The sequence below is a fragment of the Neopsephotus bourkii genome, unplaced genomic scaffold (genome assembly GCF_033783945.1).
Source record: "Neopsephotus bourkii isolate Nb327-2 ecotype Australia unplaced genomic scaffold, CSIRO-AGI_Nbou_v1 NB_1273, whole genome shotgun sequence".
NCBI lineage: Eukaryota > Metazoa > Chordata > Aves > Psittaciformes > Psittacidae > Neopsephotus > Neopsephotus bourkii.
Window position 1 is genome coordinate 337,501 of NW_026901758.1, and position 26,827 is coordinate 364,327.

Consider the following 26,827-nt stretch of genomic DNA (forward strand, 5'->3'; position numbering starts at 1 on the left):
AAGCTTCTCATTGTAATAATCGATGCCTAATATTGCGTAGTGCTAACTGAATTTTTTGTCATTTATCTTTAGCTTTACCCAAACCTCCTGGAACACCTGTGGTGACAGAAAGCACAGCAACAAGCATAACATTGACTTGGGATTCTGGAAACCCTGAACCAGTTTCCTACTACATAATCCAACACAAACCCAAAAACTCTGAGGAGCCATATAAGGAAATTGATGGGGTGGCAACAACACGCTATAGCGTGGCTGGCCTAAGCCCATATTCAGAGTATGAATTTCGGGTAGTTGCTGTAAATAACATTGGGCGAGGGCCACCTAGTGAGCCTGTGTCAACAAGGACTTCAGAACAAGCACCTTCCAGTGCACCACGCAATGTTCAGGCCCGTATGTTGAGCTCCACCACTATATTGGTACAGTGGGAAGAACCTGAGGAACCTAATGGACAAATACAAGGTTACAGAGTTTATTACACCATGGACCCCACTCAGCATGTCAACAGTTGGATGAAGCACAATGTGGCTGACAGTCATATTACCACTATTGGAAATCTGGTACCCCAGAAAACATACTCTGTGAAGGTCCTTGCTTTTACTTCTGTTGGGGATGGACCACTTTCTAGTGACATTCAAGTCATCACTCAAACAGGAGGTAAGTTAGCAATGAACAGAATAATAGATGCAGAAATTCTGCAGAGAGAAAATTTGAATTTGAAGTATTGAAAGAAAACCGTCTTCCTCTCAAGGATAGCCAATTTATTCAAGCAGCTTTTGCAGATAACCTTTTCTCTACTCCACAGTGCAGGTGGTCTTTGAAGAGGGAAAATTATCCCATCATACTTTCATTTCTTTTTCCATCGGTTCCTAGAAGTTTTACTGAATTTTAACTGAACTCTTAGGGAGACCTTCATTGTAGAGGTGGCCAAATGTTATGGCTTGTATTTGGCAGTGCTCTGTGCACCGAAAGTGTTTGTCAAGTAGCTCTTCACCGTTTTCTTTGAGGAGTTACCTGTGCTGGTAGGTTTTGTTCAAGTGGTCTGTTGTTCCCTTATGTTCACCACTGAACCTTGCTTTTGGAAATTCATCATGTATGTGTGCTGCATGTGTATTCGAATAGTTGAACATGAAAGCATAAAAAAAACCAACAAACCTTTGTATAGATTCAAGCTAGCAGTTGTGTACACTTTGGATTTATAAATCAAAACCAGCCTACCTGTACAAAGAGCATACCACAGGGTCAAAATTTTCTTGGTTTGTGTTCGTAGATAATTTGTTTTGGTTTGCACAGGTGTTTTACATCCATGAATTAGTTTTATTTTTGAAGGACAAACAAACATAGAGAAAAACATTACAGCAAATTGTTATGAAACTGAAAGTGAGTAGCTCTGGTGGAGCTACACTGCAGAAAGTGTTTTACTGTAGAAATAAAGGCTTCATTTGTCTACCAGCTTAGAGACAGCCATATGAATTATTACTGTAGGTCAGTGATTACCTAAAAAATATTATGTAATACTACTTGATTTATTTTATTTTAGTACTGGAAAATTTCTTGTTGGGTAATCTAGCAGCCCTGAAATTCTTAAAAAAAGTTTCTCTAAAATGTGGCTGAAGACAGTCCTGTTTCATTCACTGTTTACTTCTGCATTTTTCCAATATGTATTTAATAAAAAGAACAGAAGTTGAGGTATTGACCTGGAAGCTTTCTAAATGTGTTATGCTAAGGTCTAGGTGTTACTTTTTGCAGTATCTCAGCTGAGAAGTTACTAAATTAACTTTTTAGGCCTTCTAGTGATACTTTAAAATGTCTCTGTGCACTCGCAAATGTACATATGCACCATAATTTAATTTTGGCAGTTGTAATCTTTTTCAGGGACTTGTTTTTTTATTGACACCCAACTTCTTGAATTCATGGGCAAAAAGCTTTTCAAGAAGAAAGTGTAGTAAGATCCTCATCTGTGCTTTCACTTAGAACAGTAAACCTTCCAGATTAGCAAGAATTTGTCAGTGGCTTCCCCAGAGAAGGATGAGGCAATTGAAATAATGTGCACTGAGGCTCAGCTGGACCAGTCTAAGTTATATGACTTGCTGAGGTCACTTCAGAAAACCTCTGTTTATTAAATGCTTCATAGAACTTGTCATTAAACATGCCCATCTGTTTCCACTTACTGTTGCAATCTGAAGAAATTACGACATTAACAGTGCAGGAGGGATGCTGAATACTTTTTCAACTTTGTGACAGAGTTGACGACATTGTTTATTTGTGAGAAATGTGGCATAAGGATTCATTTTTCTGCGTAAAATGCAAACATTTTAACTCAGAAAAGAGGAAAAATAGCTGAGAAAGTCTAGTGCAGTTCTCCAGTTCAGTGTATGTTTAAAAATTAAGGTTGTCTGATCTTTCTATCCAGCAGTTTCTGTCCAGTGAGCACTGCAGAATAAAATGTCCTCTTTGCTCTTCCCTCCAGATTTGATTTAATCTAAATCTGAATATGATTGTTTTGGTTTAAGTCTTTCTCAAGCTTGAAACTCATCCAAATAAATATAGTGAATTATAGAGTGCCACTTAAAACCATCAGAAATGCATTTAATGGAAACATATGTGAAAAACTAAACGTAGGAATGGGGTGGTGATTGCATTTTGATTATTTTTTTTCCTTTTTTTTTGAAACAAATAAGCTTATAATTGTAAACATGTAGCTTAATTCTTATTATTACTCTGGGGACATTAGAGTATGTAAGGGAAGATCAATTCCAATAGGCTTTATTCTGCATTTTCAGTCAAAGGATTTGATTCTGCTGAGGATGGAGTCAGGATCAGGATATTATTTAGATGAATTGACTTACTATCACCAAATTTTAGAGAAATATCAGTATAAGCTTTAGTGTTATACTTTCATGCTTTTTCTTTGCTACACTAGAAAAAAAAAAAAAAAGGAAAAAAAGTCTCTGTTGCTTTGTCTCCGTTTAGCTGCCCAGGACACACTATGTATCTTCACCTATTGCCTTCTTTTGCTTAAACTGGTCAGAAGTACACCTATTTTTTGAACAGTACTTTTAACCTGTGTGTACCGGGAAAATTCTTTAGCTTTAAACTGAATGGCTAAGTTTGGGTTGGGTTGAGTTATAATGTGCAAAGAGAGGATGCTTCTGAAGGAATTCAGAGATCCTGTTTTTATTCTGAGTTTAAGTAAAAAAAGGTGAGATTGAGAAGTACAGAGCATCTATTAGGTAGTTGAATATTGAGAAAGAGGGGAAATATATTCTGGGAAGTGAATATCTACACGTAAGCTTATGCTTCTTTAAACAAAGCCTCACAATATAAAATGTACTGTTAATTTTAAACCAAGGATTGGCAGTGGTTTGAAGACTATGGATTATTAGTTATGAAAAGCTGATCTTTTGAACACATGGAAAAGGACAGTGATGAAAAGGTCAAGTATATGACTTGCAGGGCACATAAGCGGAACCTGTAGCAAACATACAGTTCTGTATTGTAGCAAGCTAGCTACTTTGCTGTTTCAATTTTTTTCATGGACATATGAACAGGGAAACCTCGTGTTTCTGAAACTCCACAGTACTAGTGTCCTAGTGAAGCATTTAATGGGAATAGACTTGCAGAAATGAAGGGTTGAGAGCATGCAGCTGGAAACTCGAACGTGATGCAAGGAAGCAGGTGGAGCAAGAGTAATTTGAAGCCAAGGTGGGGGCAGGATTGTTTTAAGTGACAAAATTCCCCTTAAGGAGCATTTCTGAGGATGCAGGAAAAAATATTTCAGCTTTTGAATACCCCCTCTGCTCTCAAAGCACAGTCAAATTCTGTTAAGTATCCCAGTGTCTATGTTTGCTTTATTTAAATGCTAACATCATGAGACCAATATTGAGGGTCTCACCTTCAGGCAGGGATCTTTCTGGGGTTTAATCTTCCAGTTCTGATTTTTGCAAATACGTGGATGAGCCCTGAAAATGCACACATACTACTTTTGTCACTGAACTGAGGTATGGAAAAATGCATCTTGAATAATTTCAAGACAACTCTACTGCCACTCTGTAGAAATAGAGTGTAGACAGAATTACTGTGAAGAATGGTTTGTCTCTTCTCTGTGTTCTCTAGTCATTCCGACAAGACTATCTTTAAGACTGACCAACATGTTATTTTATTCTGTGGGCTCCCTCAGAGTTACAGTTACACATATTATGTTAAGAAGGTGATTTCTGGATTTCTGGTTATTTTTCACAAAATGTACTAGGCTTTTTGGACATTTAAAAGGTAGTTAATATATTTCCAGTACTGTGGTTCTGTGTTTGATATTGCAGAACTACAAGCCTCAGCTATTTTCAGACTCATTTGAAGAGGTTATTTCTGGTTTAGCAGAAAGATGGAGAGCACGATGCACATACGTTTAATGCATTACCCATTTTATTTTGTAATTATATTCCATGATAATCTGGCATTTCAAAAGTGCAGGTATTGTTTTAGAAAACAAAACCTCCAGAGCACATTAACTCTTCAAATGTAAGAGCTTCTCTGTAGAGCTTCATGCTTCCAGAGCAAGCAGGAGCATGAACTCTTGGGCCCTTTCAGTTTCCGAGTGATTATAAATTCTCTTGATCAATCTATTGTCCTTTGCAAAACACATTTCTAACTGAACTGAATGAGGATTTGCTAGGTATGGATTTTACTATGCCATGAATCCCTTTCTAGTCTGGGGACCCTCTTCTCTTTCCACCATTATTTGCAAACCCAGAACACCCCTGAAGTGTTTTTCTGGTTTCTTCAGCCAGCTGAGGACCTGTGCAGGGAACTAGAATGACTTCCTAAATGTGAGATCTTATCTTATGGTTCTGTTCTGGAACTTGAACTAGGGACAGGCATAGAACCAATATGCAGGGCAAAGTCCATAAAACTGTGTTTCTGGTTATCCACCAATAATCATGGAAGACTAGGCAAGCAAAAGTGTAGACGTTGGTATGAAGCTTTAAAAAGTGTAATTCTGGATTTTGTTCTTTGTTCTGTCACTACATTGTACTGTTCCATTATGTGTACTACCTAAGTTACGTCATGTTTACAGTAAAGAAATAAGAGGTATACTTTGTGCACTAGGAAGTTACAGGCTTTAATATATGTTTGTAGAGCACACTGACCTCAAACCAGAAGACAGAAAAGGCAATATTCAGAGGCTGCTCCTGCAATAAGCATCTATTCAGTGAGCTGAGTGTGTACAGCACTAATATGGAAAGTTAGATTTGATCTGTGAAATTAAAAACACTTCAGCAAAAGTACAAAGACCACTTAATGGATTTTCCAGTCACCCTAGGCTTTTTCTGTCTCTGAAGGAGAGCAGTGCCCTCTGTCAGCTCCTCCAGTTTGGCATAGTTCCCATGTGCCACTGAAGAATTTTTTGAACAGATGTTGTGTGTTCTAGGCATAAATCCTAAAGAGTTTAAAAGTTATTATTCCACTTTCTTATCTGGTACTTTTCCTTTGGTTAAAGCCTTGGTTTCCTTAACAGAGTTTATCAGCAATACAGTTTGTTTAGTTTCTGTTATCTTGTTTATGTTTTCTTTCTCATTCATCTTCTCCATCTGTATGGAGCAGTGCAGATTTCCCTGTCACCTCTTTCTTTTGTCAGTGTTTTCAGCTTTAGAGTTGCATAACTGTGGTTGAAAAATGTGAGGGGAGACTAGCTTTTGCAGCAAGATGTTATTTTGAAAAACAGCACTTGGGAAAATTCAATTAACCATCAACTTATCTTATAAAATGATAGAGACCTAAGACCATAAAGGTTAGGGTTTCTTTTTTTAAGGAATTCTTGGAAGATGAGTGAGATTCAGGAAATATCCTTTTGTTTTATCATAACAGATGGTACCAACCTTCATATGGATCACTTTACCATTTTTATTACTATTAAATTATTGGTATTACTATCACTGCATTGCTGTGTTCTACAATTCATGTATCCATACATTAAGCACAGATCATAGCATCACAGTACAGTGCAGGCTGGTAGGGTGATCTGGGGAGGTTTCCAGACCCAGCCCCTGCCCAGAGCAGGCTCAGCCATAAGCTCAGGGCTTTACCCAGCTGAGGCATAAACCTGCCCAAGGCAGTTCCAAGCTGCGTGGGCCCCAGTTTGACCGCTAGGTTGTCCTTGTGGGTAAAAAGCTTGTTATATCCAGCATGAGCCCCTTGTATTTCAGCTTGAGCAGCTGCTTCTTGCCCTCCTGCCACACACTGCTGTGTAGAGCCTGGCTGCATCTCTCTGGTCCCATCACTCAGTGCTGGGCATGCTGGTGGGTGCCCCCAAAAGCCATCCTTTGTCTCAGTTGAACCAGCCCAATCCTGCAGCCTTTCCTTGCAGGGCAAGTGCCCAAACCCAGAGCCATCTTGCTGAGGCCCAGAAACAGATGCAGTACCCATGTGGTCTGAAGTGCACAGAGCAGACAGTCCCTGCACCCCTATCTCTCAGGCCCATCTTGTGCTCACACCACCCCAGGCACCACTGGCACTTGTTGCTACCTGAGCACTCAGCTGACCTCAGTGCAGCTTGCTGCCTGCCAGGGCTCAGGGCTATCCTCACCACAGCTCCCTGATCCCATCAATCACAGTCTGAATCCCTGCAAGGCTCTGCCTACCGAGGACAGGGCTTGCTGGACTTCATGGGAAACCATTGGCCTGTATGTACCTCCCTCCTCTCCAGTTCTCTTAGCAGCGTCCTTGTCTTATTAGAGTGTGTCAGCTCGTCCCCCTCCACTTGATGTCATCTGCAGACCTGGGGCATGTGCCCTCCGTCATCTCCTCCAGGTCAGTGATAGAGATGTCAGACACAAGATAGTGTGGCACAGATAACATGAGCTGCTGTTTGACCTTCTGTGACCAGGCTAAGATGATTTTATAATTCCAGCTGTGTCGCTCACTTTACCAAAATACTCTTTTCCCTATTCTTTGACACACACTGAGGCAAATTACAGTCAGTTTTACAAGTGTTTTTCTTTTTGTCAGATGAAGCAAATAACATGCCTACAGCCAGGTATCCACCTGAGTTTCATTAGATAGATTTGGAGCAACCTGTAGCAAAATGAAAACTTCCAAAAACCTGCCTAGACTCCAGATTTTACTATGAAGTTTAGTCAAGCCTACAGTGGGGCTCCACATCTACTTTGAGCCGTGTTCCACAGGAGGAAATTCTGCAGCTGATGTCTGGTTGCTAGTCAGGAGTGGTTTGAGTCAGCTAACACAAAAAATTCTAATGTTCACCTATTAAATGCGTTTCTACAACTATGCTATAGATTTGCGAAGTTAAAGTTTAATCTAGTAGTACTTCAGAATCTGTTTCAAAGTCAGGAATTATCCAGTCATCCCACTTTATTCCTCTTAATTTCAAGTCCATTCAATTTTCAAAAGATGAAATTAGAAGCATTTCTGTCAAAAATACTTTACTGATGTTTCCTGTAATTGCTCCCTGTGGTTTGTGATTTTTTTTCCCCTTTTGCATTTTGCAGTATTCAGGAAATGGTCTCTTTTTTATACCAGGCGTCTTTCAGAAAAAATAGCTAATTACTCCTATCCTTTTTTGTTACCATGAAGAGAACTGGTCACCTGTTCACTCTCATTCATTCCCTTAGGAAAAGGCATTATCCTTCTATACCTTTCCTTTTCTATTTTGTCCTGGTTTTGGAAAAAAAAAAAGGAAAATCAACAGTAGGAATGTGTAACCTCCACACAGGAGCCTGAATACGCTGTTTGTTGACAGGTATCTGTCCAAAGTCAGGTATCAAGCCTCTACCAGTGTAGATGAGGGCAGTATTATCCTCAGAGTGACATTGTGTAGAAATCTGGGGAAGATAAAAGTTACAACCACAAATTATTTTTACCACATTCTCCATGGTGTTTCTAAGTCTTCTTCTGTATAACAGAAACATACTTGTAATGCTATAATAAAATTGTACTCCAAAAAATGATTGTGAAACAGTCTCTATTGTCACATCCTACTTGTTGTGCCTGTTCTCAGTAGGTGCTAAGTAGTGCATCACATTTTTTTTTTTCTTAAAAAAACAAAAGCATGCCGTATTTTATTCTTGAAAAGCTAGAAATGCCATAGAAAACTGTTTCACGCCTTATCGACAGCGCTGTTAACTGAAAGTTATGCTTTAGAACTTGGGTGCTAAAATTATGAGATACATTTCAGTGAATTATATTTTGCTGTCATCTCCCAGACAACCTTGCTGTTTGCCATAGATTTGCAGAAGCAAATGAGAGTAACATTAGTCTTGATAATTTCTGTGACCATTACACAAGACATAACAACAGAGAATGTTCTTGACTACTGAAATCAAAGTTGTATTTTTACTTCTTTCGATTAGAAAGTGTAGTTACTAGAAATTCAGCTGTATTGGTAAAAATACTAGTCATTAAAAGGATAGAAATATGTCACTTCTTACATTACTGGAAATCTTTTCAGCATGTTATAACATCTTCACATTACAAAAGTATTCAATATTTGGGTGTCTTCTTAAAGACCAGGTTGTATTTAGTATCACTGTTATTTATGTGCTGAGCAAACCAGTTTCAGATGCATGTAATGGTTTTAACACTTTCTTCTTGACTATTCCAGCCAATCTTGCATGATTCTAGCATTTTCCCACATGTACAGACATATATATATATATATATATATATACATGTATGTTCAACGTTTCACACATAAACTATTAGATTTCTCGTATTCATCACCAATCTTCTATTCAGTTGTATTTTGGTTCTGTGCATGTTATTTCTACTGCAAAGCATTTATTTGAAATCCTTGATAATTTGTAGTGTGTGAATTAAATATATCATTATTCTTGTCTGAGCTCAGACTTAATTTATTTCATAGTATACTTAATCAGTTAGTTTAAGTTCAGTAAGTTCAATGAAAATAGTATTGTATGAAATATTCAGACAAGAGTTTAAAAGATTTGAAACATAAGTGTTGAAGTAGCCAAATAAACAATTGGCAACATTGCTCAACTCTTCCTTTAGTGCCTGGTCAGCCACTGAACTTCAAAGCAGAACCTGAGTCTGAAACAAGCATACTGCTTTCCTGGACACCTCCACGCTCTGATACGATTTCCAGCTATGAACTGGTTTACAAAGATGGAGAGCATGGGGAAGAGGTAAGGCTATACATCTTTTAAATACTCGTTAATAAGTCAGCCATGGAATAACGCAATGGTTAAAACTGATGGATTTGTAACTTTCTTTAGTACAAATGCCTTGATGTTTAGCAGTTTGTTAAACCTAGCAGTCAGCCTAATGGTAGGTTGAGAGTGTGTAAACAGCAGAAAATGCTGTCAATGTTTACCAGCCAGTGGAACTTCACTGTTGACAAGTTATCCACAGAAGTTTCATCCGATTTCAGACATTAATCATGCCTCTCTAAGCCTGTTCTTCTACAGTGGCTTGGAAGCAAACTCATGAAGATTTTTTGCACTTATACTTTGGACTTCGAAGTCTATTTCAGCTTTGGAGAATTTTTGTTTCTCTTTGCCACTGTCTAATATTTCTCAGGCTTCTCTAATTTTTCAGTAGTATTTGAGAAGAAATAAAGTTAAAAACCTACAATGGCCATTTTCTATACCATTATTTCTCAAAAGAATTTTTGGTTTGAGTGGTGTTAGTATCATACACTTTAGAATAAACTGTTCTCCTGATAGGAAAACCATGTGATATTGCCAGGTGTCCCAGACAAAAGAAAGAAGCCGGCAGTCTCAGAAGGCAGCAGGAGAGTGTCAGTCTCATTGATTTGTCCTGCATCATCAGCTCATTGTTGATGCTTCTACTGATCTTATGTTTATGGTGGCTTCACACACATTATGTCAATGCATAAGCCTTCTTTTGTGCAAGAGGGTCAGATCCATATTTCACCTCCAAATGGGATGCAGACCCCTGCATAATAAGCTGCCCTTTGGAAGAACTTGCTTCTTGATAATTTGAACACAAATTCAACTATCAGGTTATACCCATTTTTCCCATATTATAAAATTACTCGTATTATAAAATCCTATAGTTCACGCTCACAATAAGTTGCTAAAAGTAAGCCTTTGTTCATCTCTTAGTGTCTGAAAATCCTTTTATACCTTGTACACAGCTATTACTTCCTCAAACAAACAGTATTTCTGGCTCTGAGTTTCACCCATTAAGCCATTGGCTTTAACAAATATCTTCCTTAATCTGTGTTTGTCAAAAATAATATAGTGCTCATTTTGATTCTGTTTGAGTTACATTCTTGAATTTAGATTTTTCTCAACTGGGTTATCATCAGAGAATAAAAGCACATCTTCTATAGGCAAAATATGGAATTCAAAGTCTCTGAATATTAATCAAGACTTCTTCTTATTACTTGTCTTTAGCAACGGGTTTCCACTGAACCTACTACATCTTATCGCTTGCAAGGCTTAAGGCCAAACAGCTTGTACTTATTCCGTCTAGCTGCACGTTCTCCACAAGGTCTGGGTGCTTCGACAGCAGAAATCTCAGCAAGAACCATGCAGTCAAGTAGGTGTCTTTCCTTGCTGTGTTTATTCCCTTGTCTTGTATTCTCAGAAAGAGCAATCTCACCAGTCCAGAGATGCAGCAACAGAAAATAAAAAAAAGAGGCTAAATTAAAAAACACAACATTCCTGGTGCTTAATGCAGCAAAAGAATGCTTAAAATGTGTAATTTTGCAGATGTATTGTGATCTAATTAATATATGAATGACTTTTACACAGTTTGAGAAAAAATCTCTGTAAACCAGTGTCTAAGGAGGCATACTATGCTATCTAATGTTATGCTGACATCATAATATTTTTGTATTTATAATAGGATAAAATGTTTTATCATGCCATAGATATACATTAATGACAATCCTCCACCCTTAAAATTCCATCTACCCAGTCTGTAGATTTCCTATAATACGAGGTTTTTCCTGAAGTACAAAAGATTTGTAGAGTGGGTCATGTTGAATATTTCAGACTGTATCAAAAATTTCCGTGTAACTATTTTTCTATAGTGGCTGAGTTTCTGATTTTTAGGCAGATTTTTTTAATCTAGGGGGTTTATGATGCTCAGTCATTTTTTTTTACACCAGTAAAAAAATTGTTTTCTCACTGTATGCCTATGGAAACAATGTCATGAAAGTCAGAAACTGTCTACAAATGAGATGCAAAAAATTGTAAGGGATTATATGTACATTTTAAAATATTTAAATTAAGACCTAATTAAAACAATGAGATATTTCAGGGATGATGTCCATAAGTGCAACTCTTGCCAGATAACTTAATGCTTTCCTGACAGCTTGCACTATACTGTGTGATTTTAAAACTTAGTGCAATTCTTTGAAATTAAATGGCTTTTTCTTAAAGTAATATTATTCCAAACAGAAAATTCAGATTCTCAATTCACATGATGCTTTTTAATTTCCAGTCATGACAGATATGATTATACATTCCTTGTTACTGTTATATATTAATAGTAATTAGTGTGACTGGAGAAACAGTGCTGCAACCAAAGCTAAATATGCTCCCAAAGCATTTCTAAGGCATTTGGAATAAGCATAAAAGGCAATTATATAACACAGCACTAGATTTAGACATAGTGGCAAGGCACCTTTTAATTTAAGTAATCCAGCATCAATAATTTGGTGAAGAAAAAGGTATTTATTCTGGGAGCCATTTCAACTACTTATAATGCTCATTCCCTTATACTGGGTGAAGATTGCTTAGACTGTATACAAAATAAATATGCAAGTGACAAGTCTGCATGTTCCATACATAAACACATTGCCATTTTTCCTTTCTTGAATGTAAGAATATGTTATGCTTTTTTCAGCCTTCTGCCTTAAAATAGTAGGAAAATCCAGTTCATTTTGGTGGGCAGACCCTGGTTATTTAATGAAAAGATTGCAAAATCTTTTCTTACACAATTTGTGTATTTTGAGAAAAACATATGCATGAATAAAACTGGTTACACAAGTAACCTACAAATTATCTTTAGTTACATAAATGTAGTATTTTGCATTTTCAGAGTATAATGGATTAAAAATTAATAAGCTTCTATGATTTTATTAGCAATATTCACCAGAATATGCTATTGCCTTTCATCTTGGTTTCAGAGAAAGATGCTACAGATGCTATTTCTTTACATATAAGATCCTTAAGGAAAATTTTACTTCTATCTTGTTTCCTGCACAAGTCAATTGTGGAAGGGGACCGACATGTTTTGAGTACTTGATTACTGAACTAGTAAAAAAAAACAAACCCAAACACAACAAATATGGTAATCTATCCCCCTCATCTAGTTGGTTGAAATGCTGGTACATTCCCTTCTGTTTTCCCTTCAGAAGAGCAGAGTATCATACTGAGTAAAAAAACATTGATCCTTGTAGAAGAGCTGTACGGAGCCAAAAGATAAATGCAGTAGCAGAGTCCTAGATCGTCTTTGTTGTTTTTTTGTTTGTTTGGGGTTTTTTTTATGTGTCTAGCATAAGTACCAGAAATCCATTTATTTATTTTTTTGTTTTCCCTCAAGAAATGGGAAAATAAAAAGTAGACAAAACAAAAACAAAACAACAACAAAAAAAAGTGATCTTCCACCCAAAGTGTTTTCCTTACAAGAAAAAAGGCAGAAATAGGAAGGGAGTCCATGTCTATTACTTCTGCCTGTGAATTTGAACTATGGCTTCTTTTTTGAGCTTTGAATGATCTCAGGTAGAAAGCATGGGTTTTGCTAAATGAAAGTGCATTTAAGCACATAAATGCATACCTGACTTTCAGTACTTGAATTGCCTCACTGAAAGCAGTGAAATGACATACATGTTTATATTCTCTGGATCCCAGAAAAGGTAAATGTGCTGCAGACTCCCTTGAGTACAAATCAGTAAATGTGAGCACTTCTGCTCTGGAAGATTGGTGCTGGTGACCAGAGATGAAATCAAGTTAGAATCTCTCACTGTTCTGATGTGCTGAGCTTGTGAACTCTGTTTGTAAAATGAATACCTGCTTTCTTGACACATTGTTTGGGGGTAGATTTATTTTTTTTTCCCTGTAGAAGTTACCTACGTTACTGGTAGGATTTAATTCTTTGCTAGCAAAGGTGTTTCCAAGAGGAGTTAAAAAAATAAAACTGACAGCTGATATAGGGTAAGTACAAGTTACAGTCAGAGTCAACAAGCCTGTCTCTTGTTCCTGGTAGGTAAAACTTTGACTAAGACTTTCTTCTATTGACTGCATGCTTTTAGTATGTTGGCTACAATAAACGTTTCACTAAATGCTTTCCATTGAAACATAATATGTGTTTGACTCGGGCCAGGCAGACTCAGTTATAACAAAAATCCTGAAAAAATAATTGTTTATGAGAGTGGCAAAATATATGTTTATGAGAGTGGCAAAAAATGGCAATTTATGGAGTAATTTCTAGCAATTATTGCAAGTTTTTAGGAGTTCTGTAAAAAGAGATTTTTTCTCAAATTAAACCCACTTGGATATATTCAAATTTGTAATACGTCATGTGTCATTTAAAATATTTTACCTTGCACTAATTGCTATTATTATGAAGATAGATCAGTAGTCATAGAAGTGTTACGTTTTTTATTTCAAGAAGAATTTTAATTACAGGTAGGTAACATTATTTTGAGGTTTCATCTTCATGTATTTCCCCTGCATACTTTTTCACCATTTAGTTGGTCTATTCATTTTCAGTTTCCTCATGTTAATAAGCCAAGGTGCATATGATTATCTGATGTTTTGCTGTTTTAAGTTTCTACTTTTTTTTTTCTTTAGCTTTATTTGTTATTTTCATTTGGTTGCCTTTTATTTATTTTTATTTTTTCTTTTGTTCATTTTTTTCAATCACTCCTATCCTTTCACTCAAATCCTTCTTTAACCCACTACTAAAATTAGAGCCATCAGCTCCTCCTCAAGACATTAGTTGCACAAGCCCCAGCTCCACTAGCATTTTGGTAAGTTGGAAACCTCCACCGGTGGAAAAACAGAACGGCATTATCACTGAATACTCCATCAAGTACATTGGGATTGATGGAGAAGATGTCAAGCCCCATGAAATTTTGGGAATTTCCTCGGACAGTACCCGATACCTTTTGGAACAGCTGGAAAAATGGACTGAGTACCGGATCTCTGTGACTGCCCACACTGATGTTGGACCTGGCCCAGAGAGCTTAGCAGTATTGATTCGGACAGATGAAGATGGTATGTTGCCTCCACTACATCAGTTTGCACCTCTGTGACTCTGTCGATCTGCTGTCTTCTGTATAGCCTAACAGTATTTTTTTCTGATCCTCTTTTTTTTTTTTTTCCCCAAATCACAGATGTTATCACCTTTTTGAGTTTTTTTAATCAAAGACTTGCCCTTTCTACACCTTTTTTGTATTTGGTATTTTTATTCTTTTTTTAACACGAAGTACCTTTTTGTAAGTGACATGAATCTGCTGCCACTTTGAGCCCATACATATCCTTCTTGCTCCTCCTTTAACAGAAAAATAACACTCAGGGGAAAATCTTTCTGCCTTTTCAATCATTGTTATTTTTAAACAGTTATGTCTAGGAACTTGGTTTGTTTTTCTCGGTTTGTTTTTCTCTCACTTTTTTTTTTTTTTTTTTTAACTGCTTTCTTGTTCCATGTTGTGCTTTTTGATTTGGGTTTTTTTGGGTTGTTTTTTTTTCCTAGTTTTATTTTTGATCTTGGAAAACTGATGCTGCACACGCTTTCTTTTCTTCCATGCTTGAAAGTGACAGAAGACAGCCCTATAATCAGCCTTCTTTTGATACTGCTGAGAAAAAAGAGAGACAAAGAATTAAAAATAAGGGAATCTCTTTTTGAAATATTTTGTGGTTTTAGTAGTAGTAACAATAGTAGTAGTATTTCAGTGATTAAAATATCTCTTTGTACTATAATGCTTTGACTCTCAAAGCATCTTCCTTGGCTTTTGTACATTTTTACATGTTTTTCTATTTTCTCTAATACTCCTTTTTCTTCCATTTTTTGCATCAGTCATATTTTTTGATCTTTTCACTGAAAGGTAGAGCAGATTGTTTGAGCATTTTCATTTGTTGAACAATTTGTATTCTTCAGAGAAAACATGAGTGAGTCTGCCCTTAAAAAAACACAAAACAACAAAACAAACACATGGGTGGGACAGATGCCTGTAATTCTCTTCTGTCCAATGATGTTGTTCCAGTTCCTAGTGGTCCTCCTCGCAAAGTCGAGGTAGAGGCTGTCAACTCTACTGCTGTCAAAGTGTCGTGGCGCTCACCTGTACCCAATAAGCAGCATGGTCAGATACGAGGATACCAGGTCCACTATGTGAAGATGGAAAGTGGAGAGTCAAAGGGTCAGCCCATGCTGAAGGACATCATGTTGGCTGATGCACAGGTAATTGGTGTATTTTATATTCTGTTTGTCACAGTGAAAATATTTTGTGTACCAGAGAGTTATCCATGACTGCATTTCTTTTTCTTTCCATATCTCAGCCATCTACATAACATCTCTAGAATTTTTCATCTGTATTTTAACAACTTTTTTTTTTTCAGAATACCTTTAAAGGTTGTTGAGCCCAGGCTAGGAGCCCTTTTGTTTATAGGTGTGGAACTAAATGCTAAACTGTGTCATTCCACTGGCTTCTTGAAACCTGAAGGCTTCACCCTATGACCTATGCTCTGAAGTTTTAAAGCATCAGGGAGATCTGAGCCTGGTCACAGTCAATATAGAGCAAACTGAGCACTGCCTGTTCCACCCACCAGATATTTCTGTGTTTCAGTGGAGACCCTAGAAACATTAGAATCCTGTGTTGGTTCATTATTACAGTGTTTCTGTCATTAGCATGTATCCACCTCACCATGTCTTTCAAAAGAGGTTAACTTCTTTGTGCAACTTGTGCAACTTAGAAATCACCATATACTTGTCATTATCCATATCAGTAACTGGGCAATAAAATTAGGAGCTTAATCTATATAGGTATGGGGTTACTTTGCAATGTTTCCCATCTGTTTTGTGAACTATGAGACATAACGAAAACAAAACCTGATCATGTCAAGTTTAAAAAGTTTCTAGAAATGTGATTTTACTGGTTGAGATACACTAGTTCTCTGTAAAATTAAACATTCCCAAAGCTCCTGGTACTGGAGAAGTACATTCATCCTACATTGAAACTATTACCAAGTACACACCTCTCACTTCCAGCTCTCAGTTTATGGCTGGAATTATTGGTAATGATAAGAAATTATGAACCTAGCATAAAGAGTTAAACTTGCCTCTTAAGCATTTTATTTTTAATTCCAGTCTTAGTTCTAAATCTCAGTTCTGCAGATACCATTTTTGAGACCATGTCTTCTACACCTGCATTTTGCTGATGACCCTATTCTCAAACTGTTGTCTCTGTTCCTGGAGGTCTTTTTTGTAGTTTTACCAGCCAGTCTGTCTATCTGTATGTACTTGCCTTTTTTTGTACAACGTGGTATTTTTATAGCTTTAAATTCATTGGAGATAAGGATAAAAACAGGTGGGGAAATACGAAGAGAAGAGAAAATGGAAAAGCAGATGCTGCAATTTGATTCTCTCTTTCCTTGCACAGATTTTCACTTTCAAATTCTGTGTGCTAGCAGAACAAAAGGTCAGAAGTAGTTTGGAAGTTCAGAGACTAGAGACTAGATGAGATATTAAGAGCCTAATATCATAAAGGCAAAAGCTGTGTTTCTTTTTTTTTTTGCCAGATTTGGCTTTGATCTGTCTGTCATTGGTTCACTCTCTATAGTCACCTCCTTTCTCCTTTCCCCACTCCTGTCTGCCTATCATAACTCTGTGATACATGTGATCAGAACTTGTACATGTATGAAATCTTGATGGAAGAAGATCAGTGTGGTAAGGTTTCAAGACTAACAAAACCCTGCTGTTAATTTAAATAAGGCATTGATGAATTAATTTGAGAAACATGACCATATAGCATAGTATCATGATTAAATAAACAGGCATCCTTTAATTCTGCCTTGGTAGCTATTATTAATACAATCTTTTATAAATTATAAATACATGGTACAAAAGGATTCATTATTTTTTTTCACCTTTCAAAGATAAGTGACTTTTTTTGTGGAGAGCAGAAATGGAGTTAAAAATGGCTGGCCTGATTTCAATAATTCAATAACCAAATTCTGTGTGATTCTACACTATTAATTCAAATGGTATATGATTTTTTTCCAATTTATTTATTTTACTATTAAGAAGAAAACAGGCTACAAATATCTTCATTTCTTTTGTTTTTCCTTCCAACTGTATTTACTCTCAATCAGTGGGAATATGATGATACTACTGAACATGTGAGTAGTTTTTGACTGGCCAGACAGTGTGTGATGTTTTGTTTTTTTTTCTTTTCATCTTGATTGTTTGCTTGTAGCCTCCTTTTATTTTCCTGAGTCTTCTGTGGAGTTTTTTTGGTTTGGGGTATTTTTGTGCTGGATGTTTGGGTTTTTTTGTTTTTGTTTTTCTATTAGCATAAATGCATGCTCCTAACAAAAAAAGGTTATTTTATGGCAACTTTTTTTCTTTTTCCTTTTTTTTTTGGGGGGGTGGGGGTGGGGGGTGAGGGGTACTGTCATTGCTTGCTTGTTCTGGGGTTTAGCATGATACCAAAAACGTACACATCTGGCTTATGTTTTCCTCTATTTGATGACTGTCTCTAACTTTGCTTCACAATTTCCTCTTCACAAGGTGTTAGAAAAATAAAAGTTACTCCGAGTTGAGTAGCTGTAGTCCCATTTTTCTGTATTCATATTAAGGCTAAATTTTTTTGTGTAATGGAAATTTGAAATCAGTTGTGCTTTTTTTGGTGGTGTGATAAATGTATTTTGTATGCTATCAGGAAAGCCAAATGTTATGCCTCAGTAGCAGTGTTTGCTGTATCCAAATTACACTTTTAAACACCACTACACACAATCATATCTTTTATACCATGAGTACTGGTTGGTTTAGATGAGGTTAGTTCTTCATCACTCTTTGAAAGGATGGATTTAAGGCCTTGAGGGGTACATTCAGTTCTGAGCTAAAGTCCATGTAGGGTATTTTTCTGTAGGTTTTCTTTTTTTATGTGATTTTACCTTATTTGATCTATTTTGCCCACTTGTTTGATCATTACCTTGTTATTTCAATATTGCTAATAACTGACTGTGAATACAATGCCAAATTCTGATCACAACTGTACTAAGCTCATACCCACTGTATTGAAAAATCCATTTAGTGTGGATAGCCTGACCCATAATTTTTATAATAACTTTTATGGTTGTTTCCTCTGAGCAGTGTGTGATTGCACAAATGCTATTTATTCTAGACACATAAATATAGCATCTTCCTGGCAGATGTGAAATTTACTGTTCATTCAGTCATGTGAAGATTCAAGTAGTTCAGTGGTTACAGACTCGAAGCTGATGAGTTGGGAATGTTGGGCCAGTCAGTTGCCTCCAAATATTGCCCTTTTATACTTGTATATAAAATTTATTTATATTGTGCATGTCAAGTCTTAAATTCCTCTGGCTGCCTTTACAGCATGACATAAGTTTAATTTATTTCTGGTGGCTGGCCCTTCGCCATCTTCTGTGTGTGTACACATGTGTGTATGCACATCTGTAAAAAGATTCCCATTGCTTTAATGCTTGCAGTTTGGTCTTGCTGCTGTTCTAGCTGAAGACCTACATGTTTTGTGGCTGCTGTCCTTTTTTTTTTTTTTAAGGGCCATCAGATGTATTCTCCGGCCTGTTTTTAAATGGTGTTTGGAGTATTTTTTTAGACCTGAAGAACAAGTTGTTTCCCAAGTCCTATGAGATACACAGATGCACAATCCAAGTAGTTGCACATATTGCAAAGAAAGTTTCATGAAAGTAACAAGGTTTTCTTGTTCAGCTAAACTATCATTACTTACCAAGTGTAGATACAAACGCAACACTATTCTTACTAGGCATTTTGTAGATATATCAGTGGTGTCCTGTAAATTACTTAAGTTAAATGGAGTTTCTCATTCTTACATATGCATGCATTTCACAGTATCAGTAGTATTCCTCAGGCACGGTATTTCATAAGGCTTTATTCACTGTTCACACCAAGAAGCCATTGGCCTTTTGCTTTATACTACCTGAGGCATGCTATTAAGGAGTCTGCTGTCTTTTATTGCTTGAGTGAAACATTTTGCATTATGAAATATTTCATATGGAAGAGTCTGTTGGTGCTCTCAAATGCTTGCTATCACTGCCAGTAGCACAAAAATGTGTGCACTATATGTAATAAACAGGGGTTGTCTGAAGGATTCCACACTTTCCTGGAAAACAATCTGCCTTTAATAAAGTATTCTTGTTTTATTCCATCTTAGGAAATGATTATTTCTGGGCTTCAGCCTGAAACTACATACTCCTTCACTGTGACAGCCTATACAACAAAAGGTGATGGAGCACGCAGCAAGCCCAAACTCATATCTACTACTGGTGCAGGTAATACTCACATATCCATTAATCTCTTAATAAATCCTCTGACTTTTCCTGACAGTGTTTTTCTTCTACTGTTTGGAAGTCTGCTGTTTTATAAAAAGTGTTTGTAGCACATAGGGTTTTCTATTTCAGTATTTGCCCCTTCATTTATTTAGATAAAAACAGAACCAGTGTCCCCCTTTTTCCCTTTCTCATCAAGATTCAGCCAAAACGTAATACTTAACTTTATAGTTTCTAGTAGCTCTTGCATTATGATTGGTGTCTTCTTGGAGAAGAAAAAACAGAAATTCAGAACTGAGAAGGATACATGAAAAATCAGTAAAGGGCTTTCCTGATCTTTGTGAGAGCAACAGTGCTGCTGCCTGCCAGTAAAAACATTGAAAGAACACATCTGTGTGACATTTGCAAGTTATCTCAGAAGAATGTGATTATTAAAGCAGATAATTAGAAAATGGAATGGAAGTCGAGCCTGTGACACCCTTTAACCCATATTACTTTGTGGCAATTTGGGACATAAACTAGGCAAAGTACACTATGCTACTGTGTTCAGTCTGCATTTGATCACAGGTGGTACTAAATGGTGGGTATCTGACTGCGTGAGCATTTCAGCTCATTCAGTTAGCACTGATGGGATGAAATGAATTGCTTTTAGATGAGGAACTAGTTGGGTTTGTTTTTTTTTTTAACTTAGATGGTTCAGTCTGGCCAGCTTAACCACTTGATGATGTGGTGTTCATGTACACCATGACCGTGTGGTGCTCACAGTCTGTAGGTGTTCATTTTCTGAGTTTTGTATTGTAGCCATTAAGGGTAGTCCAATGCAATCACATGTAAATCTTTGGTGCACAATTACAAGCTCTCATAATAACAGTGTATTGTTTATGCTTATATATATATAAAGTCACAAAAGCATATGTATTCATATTTAAACTGATTTACTCAATTTTTAAAACAATCACTGAATGTAAAGCACATCTTGTAGAAGTATCAGGAACACCTGTAGCTTTATCTCATCAGCTTCTTTGGAAGAATCTGTCTTGGTGGCTAGATACATCATATGGTTTCTTTTCAGGTTTTATAATGCCTTTTATTCATTACTCTTGATTGATGCTGAATTTACTTTCGAACTTCTTACATTTACTGAATTCTTATGGTCTGGGGAAAAAAATAATTATATATACTTCTTATTTACATTTGAACTTAAAAAAGGCACTTGATCCATTGCTCCTCTTAAAGTTCAGTTTCCAATTTAAGTAAACAAAATTATATAGGTTATGGTTTGATTAGTTTCTAGATATAAACATAGGTTATGCAAACCTGCTTGCAAAACTTGAAGCTTCTGTGCATTTAGTTCTTGTTGAATATAAATATTTTACTCTTCCAAGAGCTCTGATGCTTCTGCTTTAGAAAGACAAACAAATCCCATAAAACCCTGAGTGACTGAAGAGCCAGTCAGAATCACAGGCATGCCTGTAAAATGCAATGCATATCGCACTGTTCTTGCCATTTGCTTTAATCTGTAAAAAAATAATGTTTGTTGGTAGTCTCTAGGATAACAGCTAATTACAGTTTTGATCCTTCGTACATTCCAGGATGTATGAACACCTCTTCACTTGCTGCTATAGCTTGCTGTGGTTTAGTTCTTTTTGTCATATTTTTTTCTTTTTTTAAAAAAGGGGATAATAAATATAGTCAGTACTAAGGTTCCAGCTCATTGTTTTTCTGTGAGAACACATTAGGCAGATGAAGGAATGGTGGTCTTGTAGATCTAACATAAACCCTCCTATCTAACATACACCCTCCTATTCTCTGAAAGTTTCCATTTGTGGTATTTTGTGGTTTGGGGTTTTGGGATTTGGGTTTGTTTTTTTTCTCTAAAAAGGTGCTATTCAAATCCTACAATAAAGCAAATGAAGGGTCTGACTTTCTAGTCTAATTTTTGAATGTTTAAGTTGGATACAGCTGTGTTAGAATGAGCGAGATTATATCCATAAGAGATAGGATAAAAGAATAAAGGTCTAAATGTTTACTGGAGAAGCTTACTATTCAGAAGTCATTCAGATGATAAGTAACTATTCAGCTGTGTCCAGCTAGTGATATAAAAGCACCATTTACATTTAGGGACAGGAAAGATTCACCAAATGTAAGTAAGCCTATAGTGTGGTAACTGTAGTTACTAGTGAAATAACTAAATGCTGTAAATACTGTGCTTTTGTCTTATATTCAGTTTCCTTTCCTACTTTTTGAAATCAAATGGAAGAAAAGTGTTCGAAAATTTTGAACTATTTGGGGCCGAAGCTTTTAACAAGACCCTGATATAGATGAAGATTTACTACTCAGTGATACCATAAAATTCTTATGGAGATTTTACTTAGACCTTTTAATTTCGGGGTCATAGTAATTGAAGAATCTCATATCACAATAACTTGTCCATTATTTGGAATTTACCCCCTGTGCTAGACAGCACTTTTGAAATACAGATTTCAGCTGAGAAGAAAATTTGCGTTAAGTCAGTGTTGTATTTTAGGGCAGCAAACAGAAACAAATTACTTCAGGTAATTTGGAAAAGGGAACTTACATGACCTTCTAATAGTAATGGCATGCAATTAACAGCTGTTTGAAGTAATGACTGTTGCAAAGGGATGTGTGAGGGGCATCTTGCTGTGTAGTAACAGGTCGATTTTGCCAGATCAGAGAATATATTTTTGTTCATGGGCAGTTTCACTTCATTTGGGCTCATAGAATTTATCAGAAGAAGTTTCAAGATTCATTGTTTTTGTAGAAGGGCATGGAATCCTACCTTTTGTCCCACAAGACTATTAACATTCACAAGTGATAATACTAAAAAAAAAAAAAATGTTAACGGAAAGCTTTCTGAAAACAAAAAGAGAGAGAGAAAAAAATACATTTCTTTCTCCATCAGTAGTTGCTTGTTAGCAACAAGGAAATTCATACCCTTTGCAAAATTGGTTAGACTCCATACTTAAAAGAAAAGTTGTTGTTATTTCCCATTTTAATGACAGGGTATTTCATTGGATAAGTAAGCTTTATTAGCTCCCCTGTTATGATCAAAAGCAAGTAGTAATTTCTTTCTCTGTAGTTACCATGAAGGTTAAAAAATAGTTCTGTGAGGTCTGCCACAAAGAAAAAAAACAATTTATCACAAAAATAGGAGTTATTATTCTATTTGTATGGACTCGTCTTCTCTTTCATATGCTCCATTGGTTTCAGTAATAATGTAGAGAAAAATACGGCCTATAAAAGGCCTTCCCAGCCTTTTCTTTGCTCCATAAAGGCTTGTAATAAGCAATGACAAAAAATCTGAACTAGTCAGAGAGGTAGTCTTTACACAGCAGAAAGTGTGGAAAACCTTCCTAGGAATCCCAAGAATAATACTTGCAGGTGAACCAGACATTTAAAATGAAGGGTATGGGGCAAATTTATATAAAAACTAGCTATAATTCTTATGCAATTAGAAACGATGTCACAGCTTATGACAGATACAATGAGTAAAGATATTATTAAATGCAGATTTATTTTTTTTTCATGGCTGGCTGTTCCTCACTCCTTATTTCTAATTCATTATGGAATGGTAGTCAGAACTTCTGACTGATTTGCTGGGTGCCTGAGAACTGAAGATAAGTAGTAAAATCCAGTGAAGTGTTTAAATACAGGAACCAGAGCTCGCAGTGCAGCGGTTACATTCACATGGGAAGGCTTTGTATGTGGATGGAACTAATTAGTCTTTGTGGAGGACCGTGTTATCATGGCACCGCTACTCCCAGAACTATTCTAGTCTCTTGACTTGTCAGGCATTGGTACACAATGAACACCAAATTTAAAAATACTTATGGGTGTGCTTCATTATCAAATAACTAATTGTAATAGAAACAGACTTCTGTGAAATAGAAATATTAATGAAAATATAACTGAAGTACATACATGTATATAAATGAGTATGAATAAATAAACAAAATGAAAAATTAAATAGAGACAGTAAATGAGAGCAATTGATACTGGGACTCTGAAAATGTATGCCCTGTAAGTTCTATAATAGGATTTCCCCCTTGATTAGAGATGAATGTCCTCACCGCATTTGCAGGCTGAACTTCTCCGAAAGACAAATCATCAGTTTGGACCAATAGGTCTCAATTGAGGATTTTAGTTTATCTGCCTGGTGTGCAGGTTATGAATAGCTTCCAATTTAGTATTCTTTGAAAGAAATCCAGACTTTGCAGGAAACTAAATCACATGTGATAAGCCAAGACAATCAAGAAATTGAATTCCAAACTGTGCTACCATTCCAAGCTCAAATTGCCCATGCTGGAGGTGATTTGTCTACAGAAAGTTGAATGATAGGGTTTTATCATACGCAGCAATGATTGTTGACAGCTAGGCTGGTCTGACATCCCTTCCATGATTGCTTGTTATGTTATGTTACGTTATACTATGCTATGTTATGTTAAAAAAATATGTTAGAAACATCCCAAAACTTGTAATTTCTCCCTTATTATTACTAGTATTTATTGTCCTTAATTATTTTTGCATTTACAGGAATGGCAGATATGTGCCTTGGATTAAATTAAAGAATACTTATGACAATGCTCTTTTTTTTTTTTTGCAAGACCATTTGCAGAATCATTCATAAGATGGCTGTTTGAAGTTTTACTTCTTGACTTTTGTTCCTAAGTCCTGTGCCTCTGAATGTTCCCTCTATATAGAAATAATGGTAAGGAAGAAGACACCAAATGGCTTTACTATAGTAGTTCATTATACTGTATGACTTAATAGTGCAGGAGGCAGACATTATTTTTTCCATGAGACAGTAATTTGTGGAACTAAGAGTGAGGGAAGGGAAAATTTATTTCTGCTAAAACTAGCCTCAAGAATTGTACATGCAATTCTGTTTGTATTTATCATCTTTAAATAACACTGTGCTACAGTTCCAGGCAAACCTCGGCTTGTGATTAGCCACACACAGATGAACACGGCTCTAATTCAGTGGCACCCTCCTGTGGACACTTTCGGCCCGCTGCAGGGTTATCGCCTGAAGTTTGGTCGCAAAGACATGGATACATTTACGACCATGGAGTTCTCAGAGAAGGAGGATCACTTCACAGCCACAGACATTCACAAAGGAGCTTCTTACATCTTCAGGCTCTCAGCTAGGAATAAAGTGGGCTTTGGGGAGGAGATGGTTAAAGAGATTTCTGTTCCTGAAGAGGTACCCAGTGGATTTCCCCAGAATCTCCACTCAGAAAGTTCTACTTCTACATCAGTTCAATTAACTTGGCAGATGCCACTCTTGGCAGAAAGAAATGGCATTATCACCAAATACACCATCTTGTACAGAGATATCAATGTCGCTTACCAGCCAGTTGAACTCCCTGTTGTTCCTGCTGATACCACTATGACACTTTCTGGCTTAAAACCAGATACCACATATGATGTAAAAGTACGTGCCCACACAAGCAAAGGGCCTGGTCCATATAGTCCAAGTGTCCAGTTCAGGACACTACCCGTGGATCAAGGTAGGATTTGTCTGCTTATGGCGTTGACCTTTAAAGGAGTACCGGTCTTTGGATATCAGTGTTTTTGAAGCTGTAAATAAAACTGACCGGCCCATTCATAAAAATAGGTTCATCAAACACAAAAGGTAAAGTATGTAAATCTTAATATGTTTTGGATGCCTTAGAATTCAGCTGTCCTTTACTAAGCAAGTTGTGGCTAACATCTTCACAGTTTTTTCAGGTAAGGAAAATAAAGGTGTTGGGTTGTCATTAGATAAGAGTGAAAATGAGTTAAAATGTGATATTTAAATATACACAAACAGGTAGGAGAATTTAATCCTAGTTTTTTGTTGATTTTTTTTTCCTAGATAAAAAGCTAATACTCTGAGATAGCAGTGGAAATATGGCAAGTCATAACCTCCAAGATGTTGTTTATATACATTGTTTCTTTTTTTCCAGCAGTGTTTGCAAAAAATTTTCATGTTAAAGCAGTAATGAAGACTTCCGTTTTGTTGTCCTGGGAAATTCCAGAAAATTACAACTCAGCCTTGCCTTTCAAAGTAAGTTACTTTCTATTTCATTGAGAGAAGATACAGAAACTAAAGGATGGCATTCACCTGGCTAAGTAGCTTACTGAATATGCCAGTTTTTTGGTAGTGCTGTATTTAATAATACAACATAATCAGCAAAATTGTCCCAGGCTGTTAAGCTGTTCATTTGTCAATATGAGCTTTCCCCTGTTGTGGCAGTATTTCTAAGTCAGGCTCATACTGATTGCTATGATTCGTATGAACACCTTGCCAATCTGCAGTTCGATGCTGCTATATTTTAAGTGAAAGAATGGAATATATATATGTGTGTATCTATCTATGTATATATATTTTAGTTATTTCTGTAATGCCTGTAATTGAGTACCATTTTGGGTTTTGTCTCCTCACATTTATAATAACACATTCTTGCATTTCGGTAAATGGGTGTAACTGTAGCATTAGCCAAATAGAGAGACTCAATGTAACCTTCAGTCTGGCTGGCATTTCTTCTGCATCACTCTTCATCACTTGTCATCTCAGGCAGTAGCAAGGAAAGAGCAGTGTTTTATAAACTAAATGTTGTTTTCTCAACATGAAAAGTCAAGGTGTACTACCTTTAACAAGTGTGCATAGATATAAATGCTATGTTCAAGCGGAACTACTGAATTTGAATGAGTGAAAATTAATTTTAGGAATACTTACACTGCTTTAAATTAATGTAGGTTTCTATTTTGTTTTTTTTTCCTCAGAAAGTGAGTAGTTTCATTGGGGTACTGAATCTAGTACTATCTTGCAGCCTAAAATGCCCATTAAATTTTATAAATTCTATAAATTAATAAATTTGTAGCTGGTTTATTCCTGAATTCAGGGTGACAGTAACAATTGCCCTATCTCAGTAACCAAAATTGCCTTCACTTTATGTATTAGATCCTGTATGATGATGGGAAAATGGTGGTGGAGGTTGATGGACGTGCTACTCAAAAGCTGATCACTAACTTGAAACCAGAGACTTCATATTCATTTGTGCTGACAAACAGAGGGAATAGTGCTGGGGGTCTTCAGCACAGAGTAACAGCAAAGACTGCACCAGATGTGCTTCGTACCAAGCCAGTCTTCATTGGAAAGACCAACTTAGATGGCATGATAACTGTGGAACTTCCAGAAGTACCTTCAAATGAGAATATAAAGTGAGTCAATAAATAACATACCATTTTTTTTATTTCCAGAAAGACCATTATGCTTACAGTTCATAAAATTTAGAGCTACAGTGGTGGACCAAGGCTTTATT

At 36.4% G+C, this 26,827-nt stretch overlaps 1 protein-coding gene across 39 annotated transcripts in view; it reads left to right on the top strand.

The window, feature by feature from the left end:
• Positions 1-26,827, top strand: part of PTPRD (protein tyrosine phosphatase receptor type D) — a 466,133-nt gene that overhangs the window by 332,112 nt on the left and 107,194 nt on the right. For 9 of the 39 annotated variants that reach the window (XM_061365083.1, XM_061365086.1, XM_061365090.1 and 6 more), the window contains 10 exons: positions 73-654; positions 9,022-9,155; positions 10,392-10,536; positions 13,920-14,225; positions 15,215-15,408; positions 17,319-17,345; positions 19,385-19,502; positions 24,443-25,030; positions 25,472-25,569; positions 26,467-26,726. In XM_061365083.1, coding sequence (XP_061221067.1) covers positions 73-654; positions 9,022-9,155; positions 10,392-10,536; positions 13,920-14,225; positions 15,215-15,408; positions 17,319-17,345; positions 19,385-19,502; positions 24,443-25,030; positions 25,472-25,569; positions 26,467-26,726 — 2,452 coding nt within the window. Of the gene's footprint in view, positions 1-72; positions 655-9,021; positions 9,156-10,391; positions 10,537-13,919; positions 14,226-15,214; positions 15,409-17,318; positions 17,346-19,384; positions 19,503-24,442; positions 25,031-25,468; positions 25,570-26,466; positions 26,727-26,827 lie in introns of all 39 variants that reach the window. The other 30 variants (XM_061365082.1, XM_061365081.1, XM_061365085.1 and 27 more) reach the window with 8 other exon arrangements.